General features: G+C 67.0%; 1 protein-coding gene across 1 annotated transcript in view; it reads left to right on the forward strand.

Annotated features, from left to right (window-relative positions):
• LOC144284207 (myomesin-2-like) overlaps nt 1-26,075 on the forward strand; it is a 47,050-nt gene extending 20,975 nt beyond the window's left edge. The window contains exons 13-36 of the mRNA XM_077848527.1: nt 1,432-1,559; nt 3,639-3,822; nt 4,554-4,728; nt 5,761-5,882; nt 7,066-7,253; nt 7,858-7,984; nt 8,386-8,564; nt 9,367-9,481; nt 10,177-10,336; nt 10,418-10,524; nt 12,574-12,618; nt 13,103-13,239; nt 14,763-14,907; nt 14,999-15,058; nt 15,619-15,686; nt 16,273-16,383; nt 16,483-16,570; nt 17,087-17,125; nt 20,408-20,513; nt 22,080-22,243; nt 22,476-22,512; nt 23,700-23,722; nt 24,630-24,685; nt 25,484-26,075. Of these exons, the coding sequence (XP_077704653.1) occupies nt 1,432-1,559; nt 3,639-3,822; nt 4,554-4,728; nt 5,761-5,882; nt 7,066-7,253; nt 7,858-7,984; nt 8,386-8,564; nt 9,367-9,481; nt 10,177-10,336; nt 10,418-10,524; nt 12,574-12,618; nt 13,103-13,239; nt 14,763-14,907; nt 14,999-15,058; nt 15,619-15,686; nt 16,273-16,383; nt 16,483-16,570; nt 17,087-17,125; nt 20,408-20,513; nt 22,080-22,243; nt 22,476-22,512; nt 23,700-23,722; nt 24,630-24,685; nt 25,484-25,795 (2,876 nt within the window). The 3' untranslated portion in view covers nt 25,796-26,075. The remainder of the gene's footprint in view (nt 1-1,431; nt 1,560-3,638; nt 3,823-4,553; nt 4,729-5,760; nt 5,883-7,065; nt 7,254-7,857; nt 7,985-8,385; nt 8,565-9,366; nt 9,482-10,176; nt 10,337-10,417; nt 10,525-12,573; nt 12,619-13,102; nt 13,240-14,762; nt 14,908-14,998; nt 15,059-15,618; nt 15,687-16,272; nt 16,384-16,482; nt 16,571-17,086; nt 17,126-20,407; nt 20,514-22,079; nt 22,244-22,475; nt 22,513-23,699; nt 23,723-24,629; nt 24,686-25,483) is intronic.
• The last annotated feature ends 353 nt before the right edge of the window (nt 26,076-26,428 follow it).

Raw genomic sequence — 26,428 nt, forward strand, 5'->3', positions numbered from 1 at the left:
GGATTCCCTGCAGACAAAAACTGGGCTCTTCCTTCTTCCCCAGCGTCAAATGAAATATGCTTTTTGTTCCATTTTCTCTGGGCCTGGGAGCTACGTGCCGGGTCTGAAGGTGGCTCAGACCTGGAAGGGCGTGGAGGGCAGCTCTGTGTGCAGGTGCTCCCGGGTTCTCCCTGCCTTCGCCGCCTGCCTGGCCCCCCTCAGGTCCCTGGGTTTGCTTCCTGCGCCCTCCGGGGCCCCTGAAGGAAGCCAGGGTTCAGCGGTGCATCCCCCGGGGCCGACCTCCCTGCGGCTTCTCTCTGCGGGGCCTGTGTCGGGATCTCTGCAGGCGAGTGTGCAGCTCTCGGGCCCGACCGAGCAGGCCTGTGGGGTGTCCCGAGGCCCCGCTCCACCTGGCCCCGGTGGCACTTTGCGGCACAGACACCCTGACTCCTTGTTTGAAACCCGACCCACTTGCCAGAATGCTCCTAGATAAGGCCGCCCGGGTCCCTGCGCCTGTAAAATGGGATGCCCTCTGTAACAGGACTCCGCGAAATGCAACCCCGGCGTGTTTGCGCTGGTCAGTTCCTTGCCGGCAGCACAGTCCTGAGGGAGCAATAGGATATTGAGAAGGGCTCAGAGAAGTCCCGGGGACGTTCAAACCATTTTAATCATGTGCTAATCTAATTGGAAGCTCGTAACATTTTGTATCACTGCCGCAGGGACTGCGGTCTGGAGAACCTCCACCTCTCCGGAAACACTCTTGTATCCAAACGTACCGCCCCTGACACCTTAAGTCCTTTTAAAACAAGATGTGCGTCTAGCGGACGCCTCTGAACGCGGATATCCCGGCCTCCTTATTTGCAGAAAGCTTGTTGACCTCACTCCAGAGTCTCCGACGTGAAGGTGTAGATTTCAGGGCTCGGGCACGTGGCACCGACCCACCCGTGGAGGGAAGAACCACGTGCCTTGGAAGTGGGCGTAGGGTTTCGGCGCTGTAGGGCACGGCGTGAGGAGCGTAACCCGAGAGGGCATTAGAGGAAGGATCATCGGGTTCCAGAAGGCTCCGTCCTGCAGAGCGCACCCAGGACCTTCTCTGCGCAGATTCCCAGCACAGCCAGAGCCCCATTTCTGGCTAAATCTCCTGTTTCTCTGTGTAAATTTTCCCACCTCCCCTTCCAGCTGAAACTCTGGAAGATTTTTGGATTGGACACCTCCTCCCCCCACTTATTTTAATGAACTGGCTTATACTAGAAACAAAAGTAGTTAGGGGATCTTAGCCTGTGCGTTATCCAAGGCTGGGGAGATGGTTTGGTTGCCGTCCCAGAATAGAAACGTGGCGAAGGCCGGGGCTGGCGCGGCGGTTCCTTGCGGCCTGGGAGGAGCGCGGGGCTCGGTGCGGCCGGAGCTGGGAGCCACCTGGGCCCGCGCTGACTGAGTGCACGGCTCCTGCAGGCGACGTCCAGGTCCCGGGGCCTCCCACCAACGTGCACGTGTCGGAGATCAGCAGAACCTACGTGGTGCTCAGCTGGGACCCCCCCGCCCCCCGGGGCAAGGAGCCGCTGATGTATTTCATCGAGAAGGTACCGTGCGCATCCGTGGTCCGAAGCTGCAGGTCCCCCTGGGACTTGTCACTGGGCCACCCGTGTGCTCCAAACACGAGCGTCTGTTAGGGCGTCGCACAGACCGGGCCCCCGTTACTTGCTGTGGAGCTGGGGGGGTGCCCTGTCCTGTCCCGCACCTGGCCGTCAGGGCACAGCGTCCCGCTGCGGGGTTGCTGCCCTCGTGTGAGCAAGGGGCACCTCACGTCCCGGGCTCTGGCGAATGCACCACGACGGGGGATCTGAGGTTCGGGGCACAGGGAGCAGGGGGCTGGGGGGGAGGGCGGGGTCTGTAGTAAGCCGCGGCCACTTGGGGGCGGGTTCGTGCAGGGATTCACTCCGGGGGCACCGTGAACACAGGCACACGCACAGCCGCACACGCGTCCTTCCTGTTCGCTGGGACGCCCCCGCTGTGGTCCGCCCTGCGCTCTAGGCCCGGGAGCGACTGGCTGCCGGGTGGGGCTGCGCCCATCCGCACCTGCTGTTGTGACCCCAGGGTCACCTGCAGGGAGGTCACTCTCAGGGGGGTCACCCGCAGGGTCGTCACCTGCAGGGTTGTCACCTACAGCAGGGTCACCCGCAGGGTGTCACCCACAGGGTCGTCACCCACAGGGTCACGCTCAGGAGGTCATCCACAGGATCGTCGCCTTCAGGGGGGTCACCTGCAGGGTCATCACCCACAGGGTCATCACCTGCAGGGTCATGCTCAGTGGGGTCATCCACAGGGTCGTTACCTGCAAGGGGGTCACTTGCAGGCTCATCACCTGCAGGGGGGTCACCTTCAGTGGGGTCACCCGCAGGGTCGTCACCTTCAGGGGGTCACCTGTAGGGTCGTCACCCGCAGGGTCGTCACCCGAGGGTCATCACCCGCAGGGTCACGCTCAGGGGGGTCACCCGCACGGTTGTCACCTGCAGGGGGGTCACCTGCAGCGTCGTCACCCGCAGGGGGGTCACCTGTGTGTAGGGCGCAGGCGGGAACTCTGCAGCTGCGGGAGCGTGCAGGGCAGGCACGGAAACGTGAGGCGTGCCCAGCAGGCCCCAAGGCGCACTGCCCCCCTCACCCCCCTGGCCCACACCTGTGCCCGAGGACGCCCTTCCGGGGACGCCAGGCCACGCGCTGCGGGGTGCAGGGCTCACTCTAGTCTGGGTGGTCCCGTCGGTCCTCGGGTCCTGAGAGCACAAGGGGTGGTCCAGACGCGGGCGGTCGCCGTGGGCCGGGGTTTCCTGCGGCCTCTGCGGAGGCAGGTCCCTGTCCATCTGCCACCAGGGCCCAGGGACGCTTCTGAACAGACGACCGGGTCAGTCACCGGGGGCTCGTCTGCTTCACCAGCTGCTGCCCGCTGTGGGGAGCGGCTGTGGGGCTGGGGCACGGAACACGCTGGCGTGGACGAGGCCAGGCCACCGCGGGGGCAGCCTGAGCGGAGCCGCGGGTCCAGGGCTCCCAGGCCATGGGGGCAGTGACGCTGGGCAGGCCGGGCGGGCATCTCCCATGCCACTGACCCCCAGGCCGTCTGGGGCGCTCCTTCGGTGCCAGAAGTCCTGACAAGGCCCAGCAGGAGCCCCGGGAGGGAGCATGGCACGTCCTGCTAAGCCCGGGGAGGACTGGCGGGACCCGTGGCCCAGCGTGGATCCCGTTGAGATGGGGCGGTGGATCTCCTGCGGGTTATTTACATCGCTGTCACCCTATTAACACAGTAATAGCTGCAAAATGTGAGAGCTCTAATTAATTAATTCATTTTTCAAAGACTTATTTATTTATTTGGAAGAAAGAGAGAGAGTGGGCGGGGGGAGGGGCTGAGGGAGCAGCAGACTCTTTGCTGAGCGCAGAGCCCCAGGCGGGACTCGCACCCAGGACCCTGAGGTCACGACCCGGCCGTAAGCCTTTCCAGCTTCCAGTAACCTCTTACCTGTGTTTCCAAACGGGCTTCCCTTTTCATACAATCCGGGAAAGATTTGTCGAGGGCCTGGGGTGTGCTTTGGTGCCCGGGCGTCCCTGGCGGCGGCGTGCTGGCGTGCGGGGGGTTCCGGGCCCCCGCCAGTGCCGCCTGCGTCCCTTTGCAGTCCGTGGTCGGGAGCGGGAGCTGGCAGCGGGTCAACGCGCAGACGGCCGTGCGCTCCCCGCGGTACGCCGTCTTCGACCTCGCCGAGGGCAAGCCCTACGTGTTCCGGGTCCTGTCGGCCAATAAGCACGGCCTGAGCGAGCCGTCGGAGATCACCGCCCCCATCCAGGCTCAGGACACCATTGGTGAGTGCCGGCGCCTCGGCGAGCGGCCGCGGGTGGGGCGGTGGCCAGGCCCGCGCACGGGGCCTCAGATGCCGTCCCTCGTGCCCAGAAAGACACCAGACGGATCAGAGTCAGACTTCAAGATGCCTTAAGAGTTCAGTTGACGAGAGACGGAGAAGTCACCGCCGTGTCTCGGCCGCCGGGGTCCCTCCAAAGTTCCATCCAATTTTCATGAAACGAATGAATGCTGAAGTGCTGTTAGGCTTTGGTCGCTTTTTGAAAAACCCCGATCCCACTGGGGTTTCTTGCCCGCTGGGCTTCAAGGTCCTGCTCCGCAGACGCCACGCAGGAAGGACAGGAATTCTGAATCGCCCTGGGGTGAAGATCAGGGTCCAGTCATGATTGCATTTTGAGTCTCCTTACGGATTTCCGGCCAGTCTGATAGAAATGTGTCTTATTTCCTTGAAATCGCTCCTACCCTGTCAGCCAAAGCAAGTGTGTCAGGAGAGGATGCTCTTGGGTGTTTCTGGGGGGCGGGGGCAGGAGATTGCGGGGTTGTAATTCCCTGTGTGTGGGTCAGGTGGGACTTGGGACGGCCCGGCAGCTCCCGCCCCAGCCCCGGGGCTGCTCCCGCCCCTTCCCCTGCTCTTCCCTCCCCGTCCAGATTTCGGGGTGCCATGCCCTGCGGACCAAGGGCTTCAGGGGCTCTGGTGCGGCTCCAGGGACTCTGACGCTGCGTCTCCCCTGTGCAGCGGTCCCCTCGGCGCCGGGCCGGGTGCTGGCGTCACGGAACACGAGGACGTCGGTCGTGGTGCAGTGGGACAGGCCCAAGCACGAGGAGGACCTGCTCGGCTACTACGTGGACTGCTGCGTGGCGGGGTCCAACGCGTGGGAGCCGTGCAATCACAAGCCCATCGGCTACAACAGGTGCGGAGGCCCCAGAGCTGCCGGGGGCGGGGGGATGCCCAGGCTACAGACACACCTGCGAGTGTCCGTCTCTCACCCACACACGGGGCCGGGGCCTGAGAGCTGCCGAGCGGCCGGGCCGGGCTGGAGGATTAGCGTGTAGACGAGGGACGTCTGGAACCTTGGCCCTCGGGCATCGTTAGCGGAGGTTCCCTCTAACAGGGAATTTTACACAGCAGCCGCCCCCTCGAGAGGCGTTCCCCGTGAAATTCAGAGGCAGAGAGAGGCATTCACTGCACAAATTGATTTTTCAAACATTTAAAATTATTCACATACCTGGCAGTTGTGCTCCAGCCGCCGACTGAGACGAAACTGGGGGTGCTCCACCCCATAGCACCTTCGGCCCCGGCGGCCCCCGCAGGGATTTATGCCCGCCCCCGAGTGTGCAGTGTCTGACCTCGGGGTGCCCCAGGGTATCTGAGCAGCTAAACAGCAGCAGCACTCAGGTTCTCCACTGTGCACGAGTTACGGGGACGGCTCAGCCGTCTTTCCCTTTTCAATCTTCTTTAAAAAAAAAAAAAAACATAAACAATCGATAACTTGGAAAAAGCCATGGCTAGGAAGGAAGCGATGTTGCTGCAGAGAACCCGTGAGATGTGGCTTCGGGCCCACGGGCAAAGCAGACTCAGGAAGGGATCTCAGGACACAAAGCTTAAAGTAGCACTCCCGCCCCTGAGCGTGGTGGGTGGTCCCTGGACGTTCTGGGGATGGGCGCTGGGCTGGGGGGCTCCCTGCATGCTCCTGGGGGTGCTCAAGACGCCGGGAGGTGGGGACGGCTGTCGGGCTGTGGAGGTGGGAGGGTGTGCGGACCTGAGCCGCTCTGCCCCCCGTGTGGCCGGGCCACGGCTTTCCGTCCGCCCCAGCACGTGGGTTCGCATCCCCGACCCCCGCGGAATCGGGAATCTAAGCGGAAGGCCCCAGGGAGTCAGGCTCCTCCCAGTCCCTGTGGGAGGCACCCCCGCCCTGCGGCGCCCTGACCGCTGTCTCGCTCAGGTTTGTGGTGCACGGGCTGACGACCGGTGAGCAGTACGTGTTCCGGGTCAAGGCCGTCAACGCCATGGGCATGAGCGAGAACTCTCAGGAGTCGGATGTCATCAAGGTCCAGGCGGCCCTCAGTGAGTCCCCGCGGCCGTGCCGCTGCCGGGGGTGGGAGGCTGTGGCCTTGTGCAGGCGAGTGCTCCTGGGGTGACCCTGTTGCCCCGAGGGGAAGGTGGGGGGCTCTCTCACCCGCGGGCCCCTGGTCTCGGAATTGCAGGGTGGAGGGAGGGTGCTGCCCGTTGGCAAGGCTCCGGGGGAGGACGTGTGTGCCTGTCAGGAGGGGGTCCAGGCATCGGTTGTGCTTAGCTTGGGGGGCTTCGGTCCTCCCTGCGGAGCCCACGGGCCCGTGTGAACCTCGTAGCTGTGTCACCCGCCTCGTCTGTAAACATTCCTTGCATCCAGCTGAACAGCTAGGGACCTAACTTCGGAGGCGGGCCCTGGGACCATGGCGTTGTCCTCGCCGCCTGCCGACTTCCCCCACACGGCCCCATGGCGAACACGTGAATGTTCCTCGTTTTGAGGACATTTTTGTCTCCAACTGATTTTTTTAAAAATATTTTATTTATTCATGAGAGACACAGAGCGAGAGAGAGGCAGAGACACAGGCAGAGGGAGAAGCAGGCTCCGTGCAGGAGCCCGATGGGGACTTGATCCCGGGGCCCTGGGGTCACGCCCTGGGCTGAAGGTGGTGCTAAACCGCTGGGCCACCCGGGCTGCCCTGATTTTTATTTTATTATTTTTAAAAATATCTTATTATTTGACACAGAGAGAGAGACAGAGAGGGAGAGAGAGGGACAGGGAGGGCAGAGGGAGCAGCAGCGGGGAGCCTGACGCGGAACTCGATCCCAGGACCCGGGGTCATGACCTGCCCCGAAGGCGACCCTCGCCCACCGAGCGCCCAGGTGCCCCACGTCCATCTACGTGTTAAGCGCGTGTTTGGAAGCTGCGCTCGGTGCCCTGACCACACTGGTGTCGCGGAGCATCCCGGGGGCGGGCCGTCCCTCGCGGGAATGCAGCGACGCCCTCGTCCTTGGCCGTCCCGTCCCCGGGGACTCCCTCACGTTCCCACGTGTACCTCATACAAAGCGGCCGTCCGAGGTTTCGTTCTCTGGCGAGAACAGGTGCTGCGGGCTCGTGTCCCTCAGGCCCGGAGGACGCGGTGACAGCACACCGCGACGGCCCGTGTGGGGCGGGAGCGGCCCTGGGGGTGGACATCCCGGGTGGGGCCCCGGGCCAGCTTCTTGCTCCGTGTCCCCGTAGCCGTGCCTTCTCACCCCTACGGGGTCACGCTTCTCAACTGCGACGGCCACTCCATGACCCTGGGCTGGAAGGTGCCCAGGTACAGCGGGGGCGCCCCCATCCTCGGCTACTACCTGGACCGGCGCGAGGCCCAGCACCGGAACTGGCACGAGGTCAACTCCTCGCCCATCAAGGAGAGGATCTTCATGGTGGGTCCTTCTGGGTGTCGCGGGCAGGGGGGTGCCTTCCTGTCAGGTGCGCAGCCCTTCCCTCGGGGACTTGGGCTTCAGGGGAGTCTGACGACGCGACACAGACACACGCGTGGGCTCAGGAGAGTCTGTGGCCTGGGGGGAGAGGCCGTCGAGCTGGACCCGAGGAGCCCAGTCCCTCTGAGAGGCGGGGCGGGGGGGCAGAGGGGACGTGAGGACGCGGGTGTGCGGGGTGACCGTCCCCGCTGGGAGCAGCCCTGGCCCCAACCCTCTGTGGCCTTCATCTCCCTGAGCCTCTGACGTGCCAGCTGCCGTGGGGTCACTGTGCCATCACCGCACCTGCTGCGGGGTCATGGTCCATCATTGCACCTGCCGCGGGGTCACGGTGCTGCCTCCTGCAGGCGCGGCGATGGGAGGGCGGAGACGATGTGGGGGGTTCCCGAGCGACTGCAGCGCAGCAGCCGCGTTCCCAGGGCCCGGCCGCCCCAGCCCAGCCCTGGCCTCACGTTGGCTCGGACACGTCCGTCTTGCGATGTGTTCGCTGCCCACGGGCCGCACGGCGGCTGATCCTGCCCGTGCTCATCCCGCACAACCCACCTCGCAGGTGGAGGGCTTGACGGAGGGCTCCCTCTACGAGTTCAAGATCGCCGCCGCCAACCTGGCGGGCATTGGGCAGCCGTCGGACCCCAGCGAGCTCTTCAAGTGTGAGGCCTGGACCATGCCTGAGCCTGGTGAGAGGCCCCGTGGGACCCGAGCACGCTCAGCGCCTGTCAGAGCTGGCGGGGCTCCGTCTTGGGCACCGGGGGTCTCCCGGCTGTGCCAGGCTGTGGGGCGGAGCTGGATCGGGCTGCCGAGTGCCCGGCCCTGGGCCGTGTGCAGAGGCCGAGCGGGTGACGGGGGGCATTAGTGGGGCCGCGAGAGGGCTCAGGGTGTGAGCCGGGGCCGGTTCTCCCCGCGAGACGCACCTGCGGGTCCCGAGCACCGGGGTGACTCAGGGTCGAGGCCAGGGGGACGCCGCGGGGACGGGCTGCCGGGTCGGGGGCGGCCAGCGGGCGAGCGGGGCTGTGCACCTGCGGTGCTGGAGGTGGGGGCGTCCCCGCGGCGCGGGCTCAGACGACGTTTCACCTTCCAGGCCCCGCGTACGACCTGACGTTCTGCGAGGTCAGAGACTCGTCCCTGGTCGTGCTCTGGAAGGCCCCCGTGTACTCGGGCAGCAGCCCCGTCTCTGGCTACTTCGTGGACTACAAGGAAGAGGACTCTGGAGAATGGAGCACCGTGAACGAGGCGCCCACCGCCAGCCGCTACCTAAAGGTGAGGGTGTTCCCGCCTCCCGGGCCACAGGCCGACAGTCCCGCGGTCGGCTTCCCCGGGGGCGCCCGACCCTGTGTCCGTGGGTGGCCCGCGCCGGCCCTGTGTCGTCCGCGCTTGCTCCTGGGGTCACACGCACAGACACGCGTGCACACACGGCTTCCACGTGTGGGCCGGGGCAGCGCGTCCATCCCTGGTCCTCCGGGGTCTCCGCGTGCGTGCGGCACCTGCGGCTGGCTCTCCTGGGGGGGTGACATGTCCCCACGCCCTCCCCAGCTGCCCTCACCCAGGCCTCGCCCCCGCGGGTGTGTGCTCCGAGCCGCGCCACAGACATCGGGGTGCCCCGCACGTGCCCCGCACACGCCGCAGCCTCTGGGCCACGGACCCCACGACGCCAGAGCGGCTTCCTCTCGCCGCTGGGATCCAGGTCAGCCTCCGGCAGCGAAGAGCACTGGTGTGCGGCCCGCGGCCCCCTGACCTGCGCGCCTGCGAGGTGGACGTGCTGTGGCGCGTCCAGGGGACAGGATGGCTCGCTTGCAGGCCGCGTGTAAAACCCTTGAGCCCCGTAGAGCCGGGGCCTGTGTGAGCAGCGGGTGCAGCCTGGACGCGGGGTCTTCACTCTGCTTAGAAACACGCAGAGGAAGGAGCGGCGAGTACACGGGACCGAAGGGTGTGTCTACACTGCAGTCGGGCCGCGTGGCTCCGAGGGGGCACCGTGTGGCTCCTCCAGCTGGAAGGGTGTCCCAGTCGGACGCGGAAACACGGCCCTCGTCGTTCACGCTTCCCGCCGCTCTGTCTCCCTCAGGTCTGTGACCTGCACCAGGGCAAGACCTACGTCTTCAGGGTCCGTGCGGTCAACGCCAGCGGGGTGGGCAGGCCGTCGGAGACGTCCGAGCCGGTGCTGGTGGAGGCCAGGCCAGGTGACACGCGGCCGCCGGGCTGCGGGGAGGGCACGTGCCCTGGGTGCGAGGCGGTGCGGGGCGGCGGGCTCCCGTCGGGCGGAGAGCGGGGCCGCGTGGCACTGTCCTGGGAGGGCGACGCCGGCCCCTGACGTCTCTGCTGACTGTGATGGGCGGCCATCGAGCCGTCGGTGCCGCTGTCGGTGGCGAGAGGCGAACGTCGGCGGGGGGCGCTTGTGGGGCCGAGGTCCTCGCAGGGCACGCGGGGAGGGGGCGGCGAACCCGGACACCCGCGCTGCCCCCGTCTCTCCGCCCCCCCGGGGACTGGCGTCCGGGCGTCTCCCGTCCTCCCGGTGACCCGGCGTCTGTCAGTACCTGCCCGGGGCCCCATGTCCCCACGGCCCCCGAGTCCCAGGCGCGGTTCTGACGGCCGGTGTGGGGCTGGCTGTGCACCTGCTCGGAGGGAGCTCGCGGCGCCTTTCCCAGCGCCCGGGGAGGAAGGGCGGCGAGGGGAGCCTGAGTCCTTGCCCGGGCAAGAGCCCGGATCCCAGACACCGGCAGGGGCTCCCGGCCCACACGCTGCCCAGGGTGCACCCGCCCGCCCGCCGCGCCCTGTTCCTGCTCCGGCGTCCCCCCCGCCCCGGTGTGACTCAGCATCCCGAGCTGGGCCCGGAGGACGCGCCGTCCCTGAGCCGCCGCCGTCCCCTGGCTCGCAGGCACCAAGGAGATCAGCGCCGGCGTGGACGAGGAGGGCAACATCTACCTGGGCTTCGACTGCCAGGAAATGACGGACGCGTCCCAGTTCACCTGGTGCCGAGCGTACGAGGAGCTGGCCGAGGACGACCACAAGTTCAGGGTGGAGACGGCCGGAGACCAGTAAGTGCCGGGGAGCGGCCCTGGGCCTGGGCGGCTGCGGGGGCCGTGACAGCAAGGCCACCCGCGCCCCTTCCCTTTCAGCTCGAAGCTGTACTTTAAGAACCCGGATAAAGGCGACCTGGGAACCTACTCTGTGTCCGTGAGCGACACGGACGGGGTGTCGTCCAGCTTCACCCTGGACGAGGAAGGTAACGCCCGGGGGACGCACGCGCCGAAACTGGGTGCGTTCGCGGGGGGCTGGGGTGCAGAGCGTTGGCAGAGGCAAAAGTCACAACTTTTTTTTGAGGATTTTATCTATTTATCCCCGAGAGATGCAGAGAGAGGCAGAGACGCAGGCAGGGGGAGAGGCAGGCTCCCTGCGGGGACCCCGACGCGGGACTCGATCCCGTGACACGCCCTGGGCCAGACATCACCTGGTCCTTTAAACTTGGGTCTTGGCGACGTGTCGGCGCGTGAGGCCCTGAGGTCGATGAGCGACGCGGAGGGAAGACCCCCTCCTTCCCAGCACCGGATAATCGGGGTGAAACGGGAAAGCAGGATCGTCCTGGGTGTGAAATAGGACGTAGGAGGCTTGGCCCCGGTCCCCTGCTCCCCTCAAACAGGACACAACGGTCGTGAGGGGCCCGGGGAGCCGGGTGGGTGCCCGGGGTGGGCTCCGGCCGAGCCCCTGGCCCTGGTGGCCCGTGTCCTGCTGGGCGGCGCGGTCGGACGGACGTCGGGGCTCCGGGGTCGCTCAGCGCTCTCCAGACCTCGTGCCCCCAGGGCGGCTGCCCCCAGGCTCCCCCCAGGGCGCAGGGGTGACCCTGGCGTGTCCGGGCGTCCGTCCTCGGAGCTGCAGGTCCGCTCAGCAGACCCCCACCCCCCGGGCAGGCGAGCCAGTGCCGGTCGGTCAGGAGAGGCCGGGCCTCGTTTCTGGGCTCCAGCGAGCGCGTCCCTACAAACCCTCCGACCCGATCTCCTCCGGGCTCTAATCAGGAGGAAGGACCAAGAGTGGCCCAGAACCCGGTTTTCCACGCTCGCTCTGGGGACTCCTTCAGGAGCAATGCGTTTTGTCCCTAAGCCCGTGGCAGGGACACCTGCCAGGTCCTGGGGGCAGAGCCGTGAGGACGGGCACCGTGGGGGGCCTCAGCGCCAGGCCGCGGGGCAAGGTCGTCCGGCATCCAGGCTCCTACGGCTCCTCCAGCACAGCCCGCCTGCCCGCTGCGGCCCGACCCGCCCCTGCCCCGTCCCCTCCCCGTCCCATCCCGCCCCCTCCCCGTACCCCTCATACCCCTCCCTGCCCTGTTCCTTCCCCCATCCCGTCTACCTCCCCTCCCCAGCCCCTCCCTTCCTTGTCCCCTCCCCATCCTGTCCCCACCCCTTCTTGTCCCCATCCCCCGTCACTGTCACCCTCCCTGTCCTGTCCCCTCCCCGTCCCTTCCCCGTCCCCTTCCCTGTCCTGTCCTTGTCCCATCCCCTCCCATCCCTGTTCCTTCCCCTCCCATCCCCGTCCTCCTCCCCTCCCCCTCCCTGTCTTCCTCCCCTCCCCATCCCCTCCTCGTCCCCCCATCTGCCTCCCCTTCCCCATCCCCCTCCCTGTCCCATCCCCTCCCTTCCCATCCCCGTCCCTTGCCTGTCCCTCCCGTTCTCCGTCTCATCCCCCCTCCCCCTTCCCCATCCCCTCCCTGCCCCTCCCCCACCCCCTCCCACCCCCCATCCCCCTCCCCTTCTCCATCCCCCACCGTCCTCTCCCCTCCCCATCCTGCCCCCTCCCCTCCCCTTCTCCATCCCCCTCCCCCTCCCATCCCATCCCCCTCCCCCTCCCCTTCTCCATCCCCCTCCCTCCCCCTACCCATCCCCATCCCCCTCCCCTTCTCCATCCCCTTCCCCCTCCCCTTCTCCATCCCCCTCCCTCCCCCTCCCCCTACCCATCCCCCCCCCCGCCGTCCCCCTCCTCATCCTGTCCCCCTCCCCCTCCCCGTCCCATCCCCCTCAGCCCCCTCCCCATCCCCCATGTCCCCTGTCCCACCCTCCTCCCCCTCCCTGTCCCGCCCTGGCCTGGCCGCCCCTCCCCTGCCACAGGGTTATTCGTGGTGAGGGGAGCCCGAGGAGGAGCCTTAGCTCCCACCTGCCTTTCGGGTCTCGCCAGTCGTGCATGGAGCCTCGGGGCACCGCTCTGCCCACTGGGCCTTGCCGCGTCCCGTCCGCAGCCCCTGAGCGTGCGGCTCAGACTCAACGTGTGTCCTTCTTCATTTCAGAGCTGGAACGTTTGATGGCCCTGAGCAACGAAATCAAGAACCCCAGTGAGTGGCGGGGCCGTGGGGGACGGCGGCGGGGAGGGCGGCGGGGGAAGGCGCGGGGCCCCCTGGAGCGCCCTGGGGAGAGGGCGGCTTCGCCTCACGTAACCGGCTTGTCCCGGTTCATTTAAAACAAATACGAGTCGATCACGCACCGGGTGGACGTTCTTGCGCAGGGAGGGTTTGGGTGCGGGGCTTGGCGTAGCGCGGCCATCGGAGCGCAGGGGTCAGCCGGGCCCTGGGTGGCCGGGCGCCACGGGGTGGGGGAGGAGCGGGTGCGGGCCGCGGGATGGGGGCAGGTGCGCCGCGGGGCTCACACGCACTGGCCTTCGACTGCCCCGACGGGCCGACCGGGGTTTATTTTGTGTTTGGCTTTCCCGACCCAGTGCAACGGGCCGGGGCGTCCCCGCCTCAGAGCCCCGGACGGCTGGGGTGCCGGTCCCCTCAAGGACTGCGCGGCGCTCACCTCCGACCTCTCTCGTCCCCCCAGCGATTCCTCTGAAGTCAGAACTAGCTTATGAGATTTTTGACCAGGGCCAGGTCCGCTTCTGGCTGCAGGCCGAGCACCTGTCGCCCGACGCCAGCTACCGGTTCATCATCAACGACAGAGAAGTGTCTGACAGCGAGGTGAGCCCGCGAGCGGGGCCTCTGGCCGGCTCGCACCGCGGAGGGTCGGGGGCCTCGGGTCACTGTCCCGCGTGTTTTCTCCCCGAGGGCCGCGGCGCCGGGGCGTGGCCGGCTGCACGATGGCCGTGTGGCCGCTGGTCCTCGCCGTGCTCGGGGACCGGCCTGGAGGGTGGGGGCTGCGTGGGAACCGCGGAGCCTGGGCTTAGGACGCACGAGGTCCGGCTGACGCGGGGCGGGGACTGTCCTCGGTGCGCGGCTGACTTGGTGGCCATGGCGCCGGGGGCGGCGTTTTTGCCCTATTGTCCGTGGGCCCTCGCACCCAGAGCCTCCCGCGGGGGCGTCACGGGGAGACCCTCGCCCTGGGGGCTGCTCTGCTTTCTGGGGAATCGGGGCAAAGAGCAGCAGAACCGCCAGGGCCGTGCGGCGTGCTGGGAGGCAGACGCGTTGGCCCGTGGTCACCTTGCGAGTCCTGCGCGGGCCGGAGACGCTCCCGTCTGGGCTGCGGGACGGGGGGCGTGTTTCAGCGCCGCTTCTCGTCTGAGAATCACGGCTCGGCTGCCGAAGGACAACCCGCTCGAGGGCCTCTCCGCACCGTGGAGAGTCAGGGTGCCCGACCCCTGCGGTCTCCCCCGGGTGCTCGGCGGGCGCTGCCATCGTTGCCTGTAGCGACTACTGACGCCAGGCGCCTCGGTCGGGGGCGGTTCGCGGGCAGGGATGGCCCAGGCCTCGCAGGCGTCTGCTCAGGACCCCAGCCCCGGCCCGGGACCCCCGAGCCCTGGCCCAGGACCCTCAGCCCCGACCCAGGCCCCCCAACCCCCGCCCCGACCCGGGCCCGCATCCTGCGAGTGTCTGACCAGAGCAGCAGGTGTCAAGGACCACGACCCCGTGACTTTCTGGCCCTGAAGCCGGTGCCGTCCTCACGGAGCCGTGGGGCGCTGGCCGCGGACATCAGGCACCTTCCTCCTGGCCCGGCAGAGCCCGCGGGCTGAGCCCCGTGGGGGGACGACTGAGCAGTGCTCCAGGGACAGACGCTGCGCTGAGCGGGGTGGCGTGTCCCCTGCCAGCGCGCCTCGTGTCCTGTGCTGTGGCGACCGCAGGAGCCGCGTGAGCTCCCCAACGGGCCCAGACGCCGCGGGGCGGGAGCCGAGACGGTCGGGGAAGCTACTGAGCGGCCAAGAAGCCGAGGGTCCTGCGCCCGCCGTGGGTCCCGGCCGTCGCTGGTGGCCGCTCGCTCGTGTTTCCTGGTCCGCGGGTGGCGGCCGTGGCCCCTTCTCATGTTTCCGCGGCTCCGTAAGGGTCTCGCTCCAGACGCTCGTTCCTGGGCGCGTGCGGGCCCTGCCGGGGCCTCCCTGGTGGAGGCGGCTCTGCGCGGGGCCTCCCGCTGTCCCCCGGGTCATGAGCGCCTCTCCTGGCGCCGTGTGGGTTCGGTCCCGTGTGCGGCCGGAGTAGGTCGCGGTAGTGGGTGCAGGACGGGGGGCGACTTGGCGTGTCCCGTGAGTTCCCTCCTCCACTGTCGCTTCCAGAAACACAAGATCAAGTGCGACAAGGCGACGGGCGTCATCGAGATGGTCATGGACCGCTTCACCATAGACAACGAGGGCACCTACACCGTGCAGATCCGCGACGGGAAGGCCAAGAGCCAGTCGTCGCTGGTCCTCATCGGAGACGGTACGCGCTGCGCCTCGGCCGCGGGAGGGCCCATGCGTTGGCACCGCCGAGGGGCGCGTCTCACGTCTCTCTCCCTTGGCTGTGGCTGCAGCGTTCAAGGCTGTGCTGGACGAGGCTGAGCTGCAGAGGAGGGAGTTCCTCAGGAAGCAAGGTGGGTGCTGCGCCGCCCGCTCCGGGGTGCTGGGGGAACGCGGTGTCCTGCCTCTGCCCTCGCGTCTGCTCCACGCGCGTCCCCGTCTCGCCTCCACCTTTACCGGCCGCCGCCGCGGGCCCCGTCTCTGTGGCTGTGAGCCGAGCGCGGGGCAGGGCGGCCGGGCGGGACCGACCCTCGCTGCTCGCTGCCCTGAGGCCCCGTCGTCCATGCCGCGTCCCCCGCCCACCGCGTCTGCCCCGCGTCCGGCGTCCTGCGCAGCGTGGCTTCCCGGGTCACCCTCGGAGGGCCGCCTTGAGCCCGAGCTGCGTCCCAGGCCGCCTGCAGCCGCCGCGAGTGTGCGTCCCCGAGCCCCCCGGAGGCGCCTGCTCTGTCGTCCCGCGGGCACAGCTCGGGACTTGCCACGCGATGCGGGCTGGTGGCGCCGGGGGCCCCCGCGTGACCGTCACCACGCCCCGGTGCGCGGGCCTCACCTGAGCCGAGGGCGCGCCCACAACCGCAGCCCCGCGTGCCTGTGCTTCTGCTTCTCCAAAAACCTTTCTGCCCCGTTTTCCCGTCAGGCCCTCATTTTGCGGAATATCTGCACTGGGACGTCACGGACGAGTGTGAAGTCCGGCTGCTTTGCAAGGTGTGGCCTGGGCCCGGGCGAGAGGGCAGTTAGCTCGGGTGGGGCGGGAGAGGCCCCTGGGCTGGCCTGAGGGATGAGGGGGGCGGCGGGCCGGACCGTCGTGAGGGACGAGCCCGAGCTGTGCAGACGATGACACCCACCGCGCTGTCGCTGCCGAACGCTCACTGACGCCCGCTCGCCCGGTCCACGTGAGGTGCCGGTGCAGAGCCGTCCGCGTCCGCGCCGCTCACCCATCAGATCGCCTGACTCAAGTGCTTACGGGTCCCGGGAGTTCCTCGAAGCTCCGTGCCGCCTCTGAGCTCACGTCGGGGGTTGGGGTGTGAGGGACCCTGGTAGCGGGGCGTCCCCATCCCCACTGGGCTTGTTCGGTCTGACGGTTTCATCCCCTCGTCCGGATACGTCCAAAATGTCACCCGGCCTGGGCAGCGGCCCCTGGACGGCGTTGTAGACCCTACAAAGATTTGGTTTTATTGCTGTTTTTATTTTATTGTTTTTATTGCGGAGGTCACCACTCCACACCCGCCCTAAAGACTCTTTTTCCTTAAAAGCCAGAGGGGTTCGCCTCAACCGGGTCTGTGCCTCGCAGGTCGCAAACACCAAGAGGGAGACGGTGTTCAAGTGGCTGAAGGACGATGTCCTGTACGACGCGGAAGCGCCCGATCTGGAGAGGGCCGTGTGCCAGCTCCTCATACCGAAGGTGGGTCGTGCCGCTCGGGGCAGGGGTGCGGCCGGGCTCCCGGGGCTTCCCGGCGACTTGCAAGTCCCGCATCCGGCCCCGCTCTTACCCCATTCGCAGTTGTCGAAGAAGGACCTCGGTGAATACAAGGCAACCCTGAAGGACGACAGAGGTCAGGACGTGTCCGTCCTTGAGATAGCTGGCAAAGGTACAGCAGCGCCTCCGCGACCCCCGGCGGAAATCCGCGTTGCCGACGGGACGCCGTGTCCTTCCAAGGCGCGTCCACCTGGCCCCGGGTGGTGCACGCTGGTGGCTCGGCGGGAACGCGGCGCAAGAGAACCTCTGCCTCCAGACCTGCCTCCGCGTTCTGGGGAACTGCCCGGTGTCACGTTGTGTTCACAGGAAACGGCGTTTCGGTCCGTCGTCAGTCGGACGCCGAGTGTTCCCGTTACTGACGTAGTCACGGCGCTCGAAACGGGGGCGGGTGGGGATTCAAACGGGGCGTTGCACTTGTGTGGAGCGAGATTTTCTCGTTCCTTGGGAGAAAGTGAACGGGTTCGAGGGATTTCTGGCCCCCGTGAGCCTTTTATGGGTAAATGTCGCCATTTTACGTGGCAGTTTTCAAACGACCATCACGACTTCCCGTCCCAGTTGGATCACGCGGGAAGATGGGGCTTTCTGGCGAAAGCGCGCCTCGTAACGCACGTCCCCCTTCTCCTTGCAGTGTATGACGACATGGTCTTGGCGATGAGCAGAGTCTGTGGTAAGTCGGTGCCCGCCCATCGCCGGGAAGGTTGGTGCCGAACCCCCGTTTCCTGGGCGGGCACCGAGCGCTGCCAAGGGCGGCCCTGGCGCGGCCCGGGGTCCTCGGTGCCGTACTTAGCGCGTGCACCCCCCTGGGGCCCCAGCTTGCACTCGGGAGGGGCCACGCCGTCCGTGGCCTCGTTTCCGTGAGGCCTTTGTGCGTCCGCGCTCTGAGCACCCGCGGCACCCGTGTTGGACGGCGGCGAGCACTCCTGAGCCCGGCTCTGGTCGGGGGCTCGAGGCCCGTTCTCAGCCTTGCGAACACATTCCTCCTCTCGCTTCCCCCCTGCAGAAACGTGAGAACCAAGACACGGGTCAGTAGCTGGGCCCCGATCGCCCCCAGGGTGGGGCCTCGTGCCAAGTGCGCCGCTTGACGGGGCGGCTTTCCCGAGGCCCCCGAGGCGTGTCCAGGCCGCGGCCCCAAGCAGCAGCGCGCTCGGCCTCCCGAGCTCACGGGCGGCTCACCCGGCTCCCTGCCGCCTCCTGAGCACCTCGCCCCGGTTCCCCTCGTCGCTTCCCCAGAACAGCGCTGTGGGTCCATGTCCCCTGTGGACTTCCACGCGGTCGGACAAACGCGGCCTTGGCCTCGATGGTCGCTGAGGGGCCGCGAAGGTGCGGAGCTGAGGGCGCCGCCCCCCGGGGGGAAGGCCCGGGCCAGGGAGCCAGCGGGTGCCCAGCGGCGGTCCCCCTGCGCTCCTCCGTCCGGGGGCAGGAGACACCGCGCGGGGACCGTGCGCCCGCCCAGGCCAGAGGCCTGTGCCCGGGGCCGTGAGCCCAGCCTGACCTCTGGGGCCGCCTCCTGCCCGGCCGTCCTCGCGGCCCCCACAGGCCCCCCATGGGGACACTGGCCTGGGCGTCCTGGGGCCTGCGTGGTTGGGTCTGGCCTTGGTCTCGCTGCGACACGTGCAGGTGCCCACAGCGCCCGCGTGTTCCTCCCGGAGCGCCGTCCCCTCCGTCCCCGCCGCCCCCGCCGTCCCCGCCGTCCCCGCCGTCCCCGCTGTCCCCGCTGGGGGACATCCCTTCGCTCTTGGGCCGGGCGGGCGGCTCCTCCTCCGTCATCCTTTGGCTCTGCACCTGCCTCCCCCCGCTGCTTGGGAGAGCGTTGGGACTGCGGGCGCACACGCGCGTGTACACTCACGCAGGGTCACGCAGGGTCAAGTGCTCACAGGCTCACACGCAGTCAACACAGTCACACGTGCAGACTCACACTCACACGTAGACACACTCAGACACAGGCTCAGACTCGTGCAGACACATGCGGACTCGCAGACTCACACGTGCACACAGACCCACGCGCACTCCCACACGTAGGCTCAACAAACTCACACTCACAGACTCACACGTGCACAGACTCACATGTACAGACACGTGGCCTCACATGCACGTAGACTCACACTCGCAGCTTCACACCCAGCCTCCGCTCACACAGATACTCTCGCACTCACTTGCACACACTCCCACACTCACCCAGAACACTCTCCGTTGAGCCCCCGCGGCCTGGACGTCTTGGGCACTGGTCCTCCCCGCCCCTTCGCGGCAGCCTGGAGGCCCCACCAGGCCGTGCTCTTAGGCCTCAGACATTGTGCTTGATCCCGTCGGGTTTCCCATGAGCCCTCGTCCCGTGATCGGGGGCCTCACGGGGTAACGGGGCCTTGTTTCAGTGTGAGTTGTCGGGACACGGGAGCTGCTTGGGTCGGAGCTGGACGTCCTGTGCTGCGGGTTTACACGCCCCGTGCAGGGTGCCTGCCTACGGAGGCAGCGCCCGTGGTCGGGGTCTGGGGCGATCTGGAGCAGACGGAGGCAGCCCCGGCTGCAGAGAGGGTGCTCCCTGAATGCCTGCGGCCCCTGGCGTCCTCCCTCGGCCTGGCCCTGGCCTCCGTCCACCGCGTCCCCCCTCTGCTTCCCTCGGCCTCCCTCGGCCTGGCCCTGGCCTCCGTCCCCCATGCGGGCTCCTGCGTGGGCTCCTGCTCCTCTCCCCGTGCCGGCCTCCCTTCCACCCCGGGCCTGGGCTGCCCCGCTCTGCTGCTCCTCCTGCCTGTCCTCCCTGGTCCTCCTCCCCGTGAGTGACCTCCACAGAGTCTCACACCCCTGGCGTCTAGGGGCCGAGCAGGGGAGGGGCTGGCAGAGCTGTGGGAGCCGCGCGGGGGGTCGGGTGCCCTCAGCTTCCTGGGGGGAGGACCAGCCATCCGGGTGCTGGGCGGGGGCGTCCCTGGGGGCCACGGACACTCGTCTGCCGCGTGGGCCCTCCCTGACCAAGCTGCCCTCCCCCCCGTCTGGAGGGCCGGGTCTCAGGTGGGTGGAGAGGTGGAGGTGATGGGGTGTCTGTGCCCGTGTGGGACTTCCGGGGACCTCCCTGGGCCGCCCCTGCCCCCCGGGCCCCCACGCCAAGGACTCACGCCACTTGGTCATCAGTCCAGCTCCCTCCACTGCCCCGACCCCTCACCCCTGCTCCCTGCCTTGGAGGGGGACCTGAGGTCGGTCACCATCGCTGGTGTCTGGGTTGCCGGTGCCGCGTGTGCGGGACCGAGGTCACGGGGCTGCCCTGCGTGAGCAGGTTCAGCCACGGCCGGGGATGCTTCCAGCCGCCCGGTCGGGGGCCGTGCTCACCGTGTGTCTGCGGGACACTCTTCCCTTACGCTCACGTGGGAATAAGCGGAAACTAAAGGACGCCACGGTCACCATCGCCCTTATGTTGGTTCCTGCGTCTTCACACAACGTCATAAACACAATTCGCTTCTCGCTGTTTGCCACCCGTTTTACGATCGTTATCCAGCTTCTGCATTGAGGCCGCATCCACAGTTTCTCATAATTACGTGGCGGTTTCCGCGGCCGTAGTTGGTGGTTCGGCATCTCCCCACGTTCAGGGACGCGTCCTTCGGGGGTTCCCAGCGGTACCAGGACCGTGGGGACACGTGGACTCTGGAGGCTTCAGGACGCGGGTCTCCCAGTGGTTTTACCGCCGTTAGCGTGGGGCAGCCACGGTTCTTGTCCGCGACGCCCGCCAGTGGCTCCATCGATCATTTTATTTTGCTGGTTACGTGAATCGTACCTTCTAGGAGCCGGGGGGGCGGGTGGACACGTCCAGCAGAGAGAGCTTCGGGGCTGCCGCAGGCGGATAGGCGCGGGGCAGACGGGGAGGCCGTGGGCGCGGGGCGGGGGGGCAGCCCCCTGCGGTCGTACCTGTGCCCTCGGGGCGGAGGCTCGATGCTGCTCCTGGTCTGACTCGTTCTGTTCCCCGCAGGAGCCTCTGCTTCTCCGCTAAAGGTCCTCTGCACCGAGGAAGGGATACGGCTTCAGTGTTTCATGAAGTATTTCACTGAAGAAATGAAAGTGAACTGGTACCACAAGTGAGTAGGGGTGGGGCTGACGGGGCCGCAGGGGGGCACGCAGGCCGTGCAGGCTCCGTCCCTGGCTGCGTCCCTGGCTGCCTGGCCCTCGTGGCCTCGACGGCAGGGCCCGCCCGTCCTTACCCGGGCGTCCGAGCGCAGCGCTCTCCCCTTTGGGGACGATGTATTTGAACTCGTGGAAATAAAGGCCCGCGGAGCGGCTGGCGCAGGGGGACCCCACAGGGCCTGCCCTATGGGTGCTGGCTCTCGGGGAAGGGCTGAGCCGCCTGCAGGGGTACATGCTCCGGCGCCCTTTCCTTACCCTGCGGCCTCCAGCACAGGCCGGGGTGCAGAGCGCAAGTCCGCAGCGTGGCGGAGGGTGCCCCTTCTCAGCAGCCGTGTCCGGGCGCTGCAGGGAGGGAGCTGCTCCCTGCGTGGGGCCCGTGCCGTGGGCATCCTGCAAGGGGCTGGCGCTGGAATCCCCGCCCCGTCGGGGGTCACGGGCTCAGTGAGCTCAGACCGCGTGCACGTGCGGCTGGGGTATGCGGCGCGGGCCGGGCGGCTGGGTGCCCCTCCCCGTGGTTGGAAGGGGCTCCCCATCGGTGCTAGGGAGATGCTAGATGCATCTGTGGGTCCAGCAGTTCCCCACCCGCCTGCAGTGGGCGATGCACCCATGGGCCTGTGGAAATACCGTGGACGCAGGGGAGGCAGGGGAGGCTCCTCCCCGCAGCTGTGCTCTTTGTGCATCGCGGCCCCTTTGTGTCCAGGCGTCCGCACACCTGGGCGGCTCCTCATGTTTCAGGCTTGGGGGGGATCGGCCGACCCCCGGCACAGCGCGCTTTTCTCTGCGGCCCCGAGAATCTCTACGTGAAGTAGGATCTTGTACGTGTGCGTGGGAGCGAGGAGGCCTGAGCGCGGAGTCCCCCCGCCTCCGCCCGCCCCTGCCACTGGCCACCACCATCCCCGTCTCCCCGTCACCTCCGCTCCTCCCAGTTGAATCCCACCGTCTTCGTGTTTTGGGGCGCGACTCCTCCCGCTCGGCATAGTGTCCCATCCCCCGGGTCCGTCCACATCAGAGGTGTCAGAATCACGCCCTTTTTTGGGCCCTGACCCTTGCGTCCCTGCTCTCAGTTCCCCGGGGTCATATCCAGGAACTGCCAGTGCCGGGTCACGTGTTAATCAGAATGTTTTGAGGAAAGAAATGCCGTACCGTAAAGCATTCTCGAGTCTACTATCCTGCAGCATCTTTACATAAATAACATTAATCACAGTCATTATTTTTACATAAACAACGCAAATTAATGATCGTGAAATAACGATGCATCTTTAAAAAGTAGGTATTAAAAAAATAAAAAATAAATAAAAAATAAATAAAAAGTAGGTATCAGGTCTGATTTTTGAAGGTTTGCAGATCTGAGCTACTAACGTAGCTGATAAACCTCTAACAGCCAGAAAAATCTGGGGCGTGAGCGTCCGCGGGCTCGGCAGGTGTCTCACCAGACGCGGCTCTGCTGCCCCGTGGCTCCCTTGCACGTGATACGAGGTTCTCCGTTGACATGAATTTCTCTCCCCTTTTTTTTTTTAAAGAGATGCCAAGATTTCGTCCAGTGACCATATGAGGATTGGAGGCAGCGAAGAGATGGCCTGGCTGCAGATCTGTGAGCCCACGGAGAAGGATAAAGGGAAATACACCTTTGAGATCTATGATGGCAAAGACAACCATCAGCGCTCGCTGGACCTGTCGGGCCAGGGTAAGACGGTCGTTCCCGGCGCCTCCCGACGGCGCGTTCTGTGATCCACCGAGAACCCTAGAAGCCGAAACGCTCTGGTCGTGTGGTTTTCGTTCAGAGAACATGGTTTCTCAGTAGCCGGCCCATTCCGTCGGCTGTTTCCGTTCCCACCGGGGCCGGCGCCCCGGGGAACCACCCGAGTGGGCGGACGGCGAGCCCAAACCATTAACTGGCACCACACGTTTCCTTACAGCGTTCGATGAGGCCTTCGCAGAGTTCCAGCAGCTCAAGTAAGACTTGCATGGAGTCGCGTGGATTTGCACGTCGCGTGGGGGCCTCCCCGGGGGCCGCTCGGCCGGGCGCAGCTTACTGGGTGCAGGGCGCAGAGGGCAGGCGCGCTCCTAAAGGACGCGTGCTCGCGATGGACTTTCGGGGCCCGTCGTGACCCTGGGTTCATCCAAGTGGCGAAGGTCTGAGTGGGCGAAGTATTCACGATCTCCGAGCAAGAGACTGTTTAAACGTTATACATTCAGGTTCTTTTTAAATACTTAATTCCCTTTCGAGTGATTCCATCGCAGCAAAATTGAGATGAAGGTACAGAGCTGCCCCGTGTGCCCCGGCTCGCGCCCCGCACGGCCTCCCCTGCCCCCCGCACCCCCGACGGACGGTGCCGTTGTCCGCAGCTGTGAGCCCGCACGGTCGCCGTCGCCGGGCGTCCGCGGTGTCCCCCGGGGTTCCCTCCAGCTGTGGTTGGTTCTGGGGCTTGGACGGGTGAGCGCGCCGTGCTCCGCCTGCCATGCCTCCCTCCGCCCGCCCTTTGTCGACCACTCATCAGGGCCCTGCTCCCGTCTCCGTCTCCCTGGTTCTGATTTTCCCCCGGAATGTCCTGGAGGCAGAGTCGTGCGGCGCGTAGGCTCCTCAGCCGGGCGTCTTTCAATTCGTCCTCCGCGTTTAGGCTCCTCCGTGTCTTTGCGGGGCCCGAAGGCTCCTTTATTTTTATTGCTGAATAATATCACCGTGTTCCCAGCAACCCTCTAAAGATCCCCTCGCGGCTTCTAAATGTGTATCTGGGCCCTGCAAGCGTCCAAACGGGAGAGCGGCCGCTGGCCTCGCTCGGTCAGTAGGTGTCTGTTGAGCGATGCCCAGACGCCCGAGGCCAAAGCAATCTGGGGAATTAGGGGAAAAAAGAAATCCCTCCAACCTACGCGCTTGAATCCTGAGCTGGTTTCCGTGGGTTTCACCTGCTGAAAGGCAGGGACCGGCCCCAGCGCCCGCGGGGAGACGTTGGTGGAAGCGCCCACCGGCCGTAGCTCCTCGGGTGCCGCCGCGAACCCGCTCCTCTAGGACGCAGCCAACCCTGGTCCTCCTTCCTTTCGCTTTCGCGTCCAGCAAAGCTCTGAAGTGTGTGGCGCTTGTTGTGGCAGCGTTTTCTCAGGACTGTCTTTTCATTCTCCTCCCCCCCCCCTTTCATTTTTAGGGCAGCGGCGTTTGCAGAGAAGAGTAAGTACATGTTGCGTTACGGTCACCGAGGATTGTTCGGGGTGGGCAAGGGCCTCGGCTTTAGCGTCCCGGTGCGGGGCGTCCGACGTCCATCAGCACCCTGCGCGCCCCAGGGGAGAACCTTCCGTGACTCCCGGCACCCACAGCCCGTTCTTTTGCGAGGTGCTCGGGCAGGTGTGGCCATAGGTAGAGGACGCACAGCAGAGGCGCAGGAGACCAGTCGGCCACACTCGCAGGTCCCGGGGTGGCTCGCCGCCCAGAGCCCCCTCAGAAGCCGCGGGTCATGAGGCAGAGGCAGCAGTGGGGGCGAGTCTAGACCATGGCCCTCACGGGGCGTCCAGGGGACGAGCGATGCAGGGCTGGCTCGCTTGAATGACCTCAGGGAGCTTTGGTCTGTGGGGAAGGCCTGTGGATGGCCGGCCCGGCCCTGGGATGGTCCGGGCAGCGGAGTATTGCTTTGGGTGTGGGGACGAGAAGGGGGAGGCCGGGGCTGGTCGGGGCAGGTCGGGGAGGTAGGGCAGGTCAGCACTGGCTCTGGGGGGCCGTGTCCTCGACCAGGTTAGATGTCACAGCGTCCTCATAGGCAGACAGCCTAGGCTCCCGGCAGCCCCCACCCGTGGGAAGCCCCGCGCCCAGGCCCAGGACCCCCCTCCCTGCAGAGCAGGTCGTAGCCACGTGTCGTTCCATGAGTGGAGCCCAGTGAGCTCACGCCCGGCCCTCGGTCCTCGTGGGCGCTCACGTCCGCCCCTGCACAGGGCCCGCGACCCCTGGCCCCCTGGCCCCTCCCCGTTACGGGTGCGGTCGTGGGCACCCCTCCCTGCATCTCGGTGCTGCCCTGCACGGGCCCCTCCCCAGGGACACCCCGCCCGCCCATCGTGTTCTGAACCGAGCCGCCTTCGTGTTACAGATCGCGGCAAGCTGATCGGTGGCCTGCCTGACGTGGTGACCATCATGGAGGGCAAGGTAAGGCCGGGCAGCAGGGCGCACAGTCAGGGCCCGCGGGGTGTCGGCCGTGCAAGGCGGTCCTGCTCCTGGGCATGGGGAGTCTGCGGAGGGGACTGCGTGTTGCTCAGCGCCCAGGGGCAGTGACCGCACGGGGCACAGGCCAGCCCCCTGCACCCCGGAGGAAGGGGGCACCACCTGCGTCCAGGGAGGCACGTCTGCTCAGCTGTCGAGGTCATTTTGGGATTTATAACGGGGACCCCTGGCTGGAGGGTCAGGTCGCTGGGGTCGGTGGAGATACTGACCCGTAGGTGGTGGCCTCCGTGGCCTCGGGACCTCGGTCAGTGTCCAGGGGACACGGCCAACATTCTGGGGTGTCCAGACCTAGAGAGCGGCCAAGACGGGGCGGCCGAGCCTCGGGGCTCAGCCCCCAGGGCACCTCAGCCTCCGCGGTGCGTTCGCGGCGTCCCATCTGCTGGCCATAAGGCGACGCCTCCTCTGGGTTCGCCGGAGGAACCGGGCAACACGGATGCGTGAGTTGGAATAGGAGGGAAACTGAGCCACGGGCTCCACGTGTGTCCCGCAGGCCTGGCGTTCAGGCACCTGTACGTTGTTTCACGGGCTGAGCCGCGGATTAAAGCCGGGGATACCAGAATGACCCCCGGCCGTCCCTGGCAGCGCCCCAGCCCTGCCCGCCGCGTCCCAGTCTGACGTAGATGAGGCCCCCGTGGGCGGCGGAGGGTGACCGAGCCCCAGGGCGCGCCCCGCGACCTCTGCGCCCCTAACCCTAACCCTTCTCCCCCCACCTGCCTCCCGAAGACCCTGAACCTGACGTGCACGGTGTTCGGGAACCCCGACCCCGAGGTGGTGTGGTTCAAGAACGACAAGGACATCGAGCTCAGCGACCACTTCTCGGTGAAGGTGGAGCAGGCCAAGTACGTGAGCATGACCATCAAGGGCGTGAGCTCCGAGGATTCGGGCAAGTACAGCATCCACGTCAAGAACAAGTACGGGGGCGAGAAGATCGACGTCACCGTCAGCGTCTACAAGCACGGGGAGAAGATCCCGGAGGTGTCGCCGCCGCAGCAGGCGAAGCCCAAGCTCATCCCGGCGTCGGCGTCGGGCCCGTGAGGGGCACGGGGTGGGGGGGGCCGTGTGCTTGCTGCGAGGCCCCGCGGCCCGTGCCCGGCTCGCATGGCCCTTCTGACCGGGCACGGGCGCTGCTGCTGTAGGTCCCAGGGCAGAGTGTGGGCCGCTGGCCCCGTGGGCGCGGATCCCGTGGCCGGGCGGGCGTGGGGGCCGCGGTGTCCCCGTCCTCGCGGCTCCGGGTCCAGGTTGTAGAGCCCTGCACACGCCTTCCTGGCTGCGCTCCGCTTTCCCACGCTGTACACCAATAAAATGTTGAACGGCACCTGTGTGGTTCCCGTCGGCCTCACATGCCTTGGCCCGGACGGTGCGGCCTGCGGTCCGGGGGGGGGTCCACCTGCGGGCCCTCCAGCGGCCTCGTCCCCGAGGGCTGCGTCCCCGCCGGCTGCGGGGCCTTCCCAGCTCGTCGCAGCAGCTCTGCAGAGGAAGGCAGATGTGCCGGCGGCCGCGGTTGGTCCCCTGCGCCGATGGCCTGGTTGGGGGTCTCGACGGGGTCGGGCGTCCTCCGAGGTGACGAGCGCGGGGCCGGGTGGCCACCCTGGGCCTCCCGGGGAAGGTCAACACGTGCAGCTGCGCAGAGCCTCTCTTCCAGCTCCTTCTCCCTTTCTTGGGAAGAGG

Source organism: Canis aureus, chromosome 15, assembly GCF_053574225.1.
Source record: "Canis aureus isolate CA01 chromosome 15, VMU_Caureus_v.1.0, whole genome shotgun sequence".
Classification (NCBI taxonomy): domain Eukaryota; kingdom Metazoa; phylum Chordata; class Mammalia; order Carnivora; family Canidae; genus Canis; species Canis aureus.